Source organism: Thalassophryne amazonica, chromosome 15 (assembly GCF_902500255.1).
Source record: "Thalassophryne amazonica chromosome 15, fThaAma1.1, whole genome shotgun sequence".
NCBI classification, from domain to species: domain Eukaryota; kingdom Metazoa; phylum Chordata; class Actinopteri; order Batrachoidiformes; family Batrachoididae; genus Thalassophryne; species Thalassophryne amazonica.
Genome location: NC_047117.1, coordinates 91,422,810 through 91,428,809, shown reverse-complemented (window position 1 = coordinate 91,428,809; position 6,000 = coordinate 91,422,810). Strand labels below are relative to the sequence as shown.

The following is a 6,000-nucleotide window of genomic DNA, read 5'->3' as shown; positions in this document are numbered from 1 at the left end:
CTTTAACAGTGGAACAGTTATAGTTAGCTGTGAAAAATGTGCTTCTCATATCAAACATTTACGTATGTGATTAATTTAGATGACTTAATAACGAAGCTTGCAGTTAATTAGAACAATGTTTTGAATCTCCTGACATTTCTAACATTCATTTGCTGTCACTAAGCGATTAACACACGCAAAAGCCCAAAAGGTCAAACCTGAGCGCACGTCCCAGCGAGGAGAAAATGGGGTAGGAGGGGATGTCCTCTGGCTTTTTGAAGGCCCAGTAATAAGAGGCAAAGGCTCCTGCCAGAGTGACCTGGCCCAGGGCCGTCACAAAGTTGGCACACCAGAAGAACAGGAAGACATTGTAGAACTGGAAGAGGATGAGGTACTTGTGGTAGAGCGTCTCACCGCCGTAGAAGGCAAACAGGCACTCTGCGCCGGGACACTGAGCCGAAATGTTGGAGGTGTTGAATGCCTGCAGACACAGAGACGTTTAAAGTCAAACGAACGTTATGGACGTGTGATCGTCAGTAAGTAGCAGTGATGTTGCGTATCGCACCATAGGGTCACAGGTCTGCTGTGCATACTCGCATTCAGAGGTATTGAACACTTTGTACACCTGTTCGTTCGAGGTGGATAAGAAACTGAACAGAGCTGTTAAGGAAAAGTTTCAACCAACAGTACCTGAAGTGACACACTGAGTTTTTGATAATAGAACCATGAGAACAGGATACACAGCAGTGACGGCCCAGTAGGCGATCACCACGGCCAGGAGGACAAAGGTCAGCAGTGGGTAGAACATCGATGAGATCACGTGGCCAACAGCTCTAAACACAGCAAACAAAGGTTTAGGAATTCAAAAGAGCAAGGTGGCTCCAATGGTCACATGACTGCTAGTATTTTATTGAGTGATTTTTTTTTTTTTTAAATCTATTGATTTTTTGCTCCCCCCCCCCAGGTTGTTCAGGGCCGCCACAGTGGATTTAGTACAGATCTTCATCACAATAGTTTTGCACCACTCTTAATTAAACCACTTTATTCTCAACTAACACAAAAGCTCTCCATAATCATGACCTTGATTTTGATCTTTCAAGGTCACTAAGGTCAACAGAAAAGTGATACATGACTTCAGATTAGTGTTTAATAGAAATCATGGGTGTGTCTTTAACCAGTTCCTTGTTGTAGCTTATCTAAATAATCTCTCTCTAAAAGCATGAGGCCCAAATTTTGACCTTGAAGTGTGACGCTGACGTTCAAGCAATTTTTCTCAAACTCACAGAAATTTGTCTTTGACTGGACCTCAATCATTCAAACAAATTTCATACAACTTGGTTTAAAACTACCAGCAAAAACGGGCCCTATGGGTGGTGTGTGTGTGAGTGTGGTTGCTGCACACATTTATATGCTACAATCATGAATTAATGAATTATTGATTTCATACATGTACGAGTGACCACACAAGACTGCAAACAACGTCCCCGTCTGTGTGGTCAAAAAGAAGTAAGCAGGCGACCACACGTCCTCTCATTTGTTTGAGTCACAAAGTTATTCTGCATGTGTGACCCCGCCTGGATAGGACGCCAGTCACTCACAGGTCACTTCCCCAAGTAAATCCAGCACCCATTTACAGTTAGGTGGACTCAGATGGTACACATATTGTGTCTTGTAAAGTACACCGACAGACTGTCTGCCGCTCGCACCTGAAATCAGACCCCGGTCTATATACTGGTAGTCTAACCCCTGACCCAAAGAACCACCTGCTCTGGTGCTGCAAGATTATGAACTAAACTATTTGTAGGCTGGATTAATGACCGACCTGCTGGCCTCTTTGATGAGCGCGATGGCAATGAGGATTCTCTTCCTAAGGAAGATGAGCAGGAGGATGATGACGACTTCCACAATAGCGAGAATAATCACTGGAAAGGAAAAAAAAAAAGATAAAATGTACACAGGTGGATTTAACTCATCAGAGAGCAGAGTGTGTGAGTGTGTGCCTACTGAAGGCCAGCCACGTTTGTCTGATCTGCAGGTAGACCCCGAAGTCCGTCTGCAGTCCCAGGTCATAAATGGTGACATCAGCTCCGGGTTCCCCCTTCAGACTGGCAAACTCCATGTAGCAGTGGAAAATCCCTGGAAGACAACTTCCAGGTTAGAAAATAACCATCTAAATGTCACTTTATCTTTTCTATGGAATAAAAACAATCTTTCAAAGACTCACCGTATCCAATAACGGCGATAACCAGGATGATCATGATCCAGACCATGATACCTGCTAAGAACCGCAGCAGGATGATGAAAATCAAGCTGACAATCATGGCTATCACCAGACCACTAGAGAGGAAAAACACACACATTAACACAAAGTTTTCATTCCAAAAACTGGACCCATATTGAATCTTTTCCCTATGACACTGCCGGGGATTCCCCTACCATTTCCTTATTGCCCCCACAGGGAACAGTCGGGGCTACAGTACACTTGAATCCAGTATCATCTACAAAACCAAGTCTAGACTCAAATCCAATGCTGTGTTCATTTGAATCAAGCAGAGTGTTGACTACCAGCTGGATTTTCAGTAGAGCTACATCCAGATCAAGTGAAAACTGTCAGAATTACAGCTTTTTTATATGTGTGGTTTTCCATTTTAATAACTTTCTCCACGTTGCCGCTTCATGTCTACATGGTTGTTACTCCTTCAATATTTCACTGACTAATCAGCAGATAAAAGGTATTAAAACCTTTTACAGGTCAGTTAAACCAATTATGCTATAAAAAAAAAACCCAGAAGAGTGGGTGAGGGGGTTATTTATTCCTACAAATATCAATCGATCAATAAATGTGTGAACTTACAGCAATATCCAATACCAAGACTGAGTGTAGTCCTCAAAGATTCTCATGGCCACCTGGCGAGCTTCAACAACCACGTTCGATTTCCTGGTTGGGAGGGGGACAAATTTATTAAAAACCAATAACCACGTTCCACAATCAACCATGTGGTTGTTTTCCTGCCACAGTCAAACAAACCATTTCTAACATCATTATACTGTTATATGTTTGGTCATTGTTTGACCATAGTTCATTGCATCAGCGTCACTATCATTGTGGGTTTTTTTTGTAAATAAGGGAGGGATCAATTCTGTGGAACTGACAGGCTGATGGGAACCATGGTAGCAGTAAACATGAGCGTTAGTTTGGATTGTTGTTGGGAAGCTGGAGCCAAGTCACCTGCCATCAGGGACACAATCTAGAGACGTGCTGTCAAAAACAACTGGACTTCTTGTTTGATCTTCAAGATGTTTTGTAAATCATCCAAGAGATGAGCTGCCAAATGTTTTAAAGGCAAAACAAGAAGGCCAGCTGCTTTTGACTAAAATGTCTAGAAATCAACCATCTGGATGACCGAGAACCTTTGTTGACATCTACTAATATAAACAATGGGTTGGTTGTTGGTGGTGGTGTCCCACAGCAGCCTATACTCAAGGTTCTTGAAATGGAACTATATCTCCAACTGGTGGATGTTTACCATTAATGCAAGTACAACAGAGTTTTGCCAACAGCTCTACTTAAGGATACCTGTAGCTTCATGAGACGGTAAGATTCAGTCTCAGAGATGAGGTAAAGTGCAATGCAAGGTTTGGCAATCTCAGTTAGGAGGCCCTCTGGAGGCCTCCCTTTGAAAGCTTTACAGGAACACCCAGTTGGGTAGAGATTCAGCGGTAGACCCAGAACAGTCCAGAGGGTTTATAATATACACCACAAGGAATACCTGGGATCTCCTAGGAGAGGCTGGAGCCACATTAACATTATTAACTTGCTGCCACAATGAGTCTGCATAAATAAGCAGTTTAAAAAATGAATAGATGGATGGATGAAATTTTGTGGTCTTTCTTGATCAATGGCAGGTTTAAGGGAACATTTGCTAATGTTTTCATAGTTGGCATGTGATGAAGTTGTGAAACACCAACATCGTAATGACTTATTAATATTAACGCAAAAACAGATGGTCGCCCCACTGAGTCTGGTCTGCTTGAGGTTTCTTCCTGTAATAAAAAAAATAAAAAAAAAACACCTGAGGGAGATTTTCCTGACTGCTCTTGTCTACGTGCTATATCGGGGTAAGTGAGGTTAGAACTTACCCTATGCTGTCATTTTGAACTGTGTAAATAAATAGAAGTGATTTTTTCTTTCATCGTGTGGTCGATGTGTTAAAGTGAAAGCGACTCACTTTGTGGCCTCCAGCAGTTCAGACGCATTGACACTGCGACCATCATCAGCATCCAAAGTGGTCATGTTGCCCACGGTGACCACGCCATCTTTCATGGTCCCCAGAGCAGGAAGGCAGCGACGTGTGACTGTGGACAGAGCATGCGTGTAACAAAAATGACAAAACATGAATAAAAGAAGAATCACAGCAGTCTGAAGACATCAATGATGGCTTTACATACAGGCTTTACTGGGTATCAGCATGGAGGGACACAAACCACTGCTCAGGAGCACAGGAGAGCTCTGGATCATGGACAACATCGTTATGATCATCTGCACGTTCTCAGTATCGAGTTCAACTGAAGTGTAATAATTCTGTGATTGATTACCAGTTCTGTGAAGTTGGTATTTTCCTTACAGAACTGTTTGTAGTAATCTTGGTCTTCCTTAGGACCTGACTTGGCTTTCGTCAATGTGAGATGCCTGTTAGGACAACTCTCCACACACAACTACACACAATTAGAATCAATGTGCGTGCACACACACACACACACACACGTGCAAAGAATTTCAAATCCTGTCAATGAGCTTGTATTAATAGCAACAACTGTATATTAAAAAAACAAACAAAGAAATCCAATCTTGAGTCTAACCTGGGTGGTGGGACACTGGAACTCCAGCAGGACCAGCGGACTGGCACATTTCAAGATATTGAAATAAAAGAGCAGAGGCTTCTTCCTGTTGGGGAGGAACAGTAACAGAAAACTACCGTTTGAGCCACATTAAATGGAATAAATTTCTTTACACACTGTTTTTTGTGATTGTACCGACACTCCTGCACGCCTTCTGTATCTAACGTGTGATCCTCAGAAAAATGCTCAATGGCAGATGCAGCATCATTATCACGCTGAAAATGTCTTTAATGGGATTGTTTCTTTGTCAGTGAATGTAAGACGGATTTGATGGTGCCGAATCAGCAGAATGACGAGTTCAAAGCCACCATCTTCTGGGGTGGGCGGTGCACCAGCGTCATAGTCATCACCGGTGTGATAGTGATACATCATAGCCATGATAATACAGAACAGACATTGGGCCATTTTTGCATTTTTATTTATTTATTTGCTTGTTTGTTTTGTGCAAAGTAAAAATAACATCAAATAGCTATTAATTTTGAGATCAATAAACCATTCACTGCCCTCCAACCCCCTATGCTGTGGTGAATCAGACACCTGTGCACATAACTAGTGCACAGCTGCACGTGCATGCTGAAAATAAAGGCTGCACAGTAGAAAACACAGAAGGAAGAGCTTTTCCTGCAAGCGGTCACTTTCCTCCTGAGAATAAGAAATGCTTCAGTGAGCATCTTCTGCTGCACAGCATTTATTTTAGTGTACATCTCACCGCTTACATGCACACTGGCGTAATCCATTATGAAGTAATTTCCACAACAACATGTAATAGTCATGGAAAAGCTTAAACTGAACGAGTGGACTTTTTGTGCTGTCGACTTGTTCACAGTAATGGATGTTTTAAACATATAAAACTGTTTTGAATGTTTGATTCATTAAGTTTTTCACACAGATTTTTACATTGAAGGAGCAGATTTGAATATGAAAACGATTAAACGAGTACTAATTATTAGCGGGGTCACACAGTGCAGTGTACTGTATATGTATTGGACACTCTATAAAAGGAGCTGCTGCCTCAACGACAAAAACTGATGTAACAATTTGCATAGATTTTTTAAAGTTATTTCAACTTTCAACTGAGTTAATCCCACAAGACTTCTCTAGTTAAGCTGAAATAACAAAATC

The 6,000-nt window shown here is 41.8% G+C and overlaps 1 protein-coding gene across 2 annotated transcripts in view; it reads right to left on the bottom strand.

Annotated features, from left to right (window-relative positions):
* slc44a2 (solute carrier family 44 member 2) overlaps positions 1-6,000 on the bottom strand; it is a 38,695-nt gene that overhangs the window by 13,532 nt on the left and 19,163 nt on the right. For both annotated transcript variants that reach the window (XM_034187440.1, XM_034187439.1), the window contains exons 5-15: positions 4,840-4,924; positions 4,576-4,695; positions 4,429-4,489; positions 4,209-4,335; positions 2,834-2,917; positions 2,204-2,316; positions 1,984-2,115; positions 1,802-1,901; positions 720-812; positions 545-629; positions 198-460 (exon numbers count right to left, since the gene is read on the bottom strand). In XM_034187440.1, coding sequence (XP_034043331.1) covers positions 198-460; positions 545-629; positions 720-812; positions 1,802-1,901; positions 1,984-2,115; positions 2,204-2,316; positions 2,834-2,917; positions 4,209-4,335; positions 4,429-4,489; positions 4,576-4,695; positions 4,840-4,924 — 1,263 coding nt within the window. The remainder of the gene's footprint in view (positions 1-197; positions 461-544; positions 630-719; positions 813-1,801; positions 1,902-1,983; positions 2,116-2,203; positions 2,317-2,833; positions 2,918-4,208; positions 4,336-4,428; positions 4,490-4,575; positions 4,696-4,839; positions 4,925-6,000) is intronic.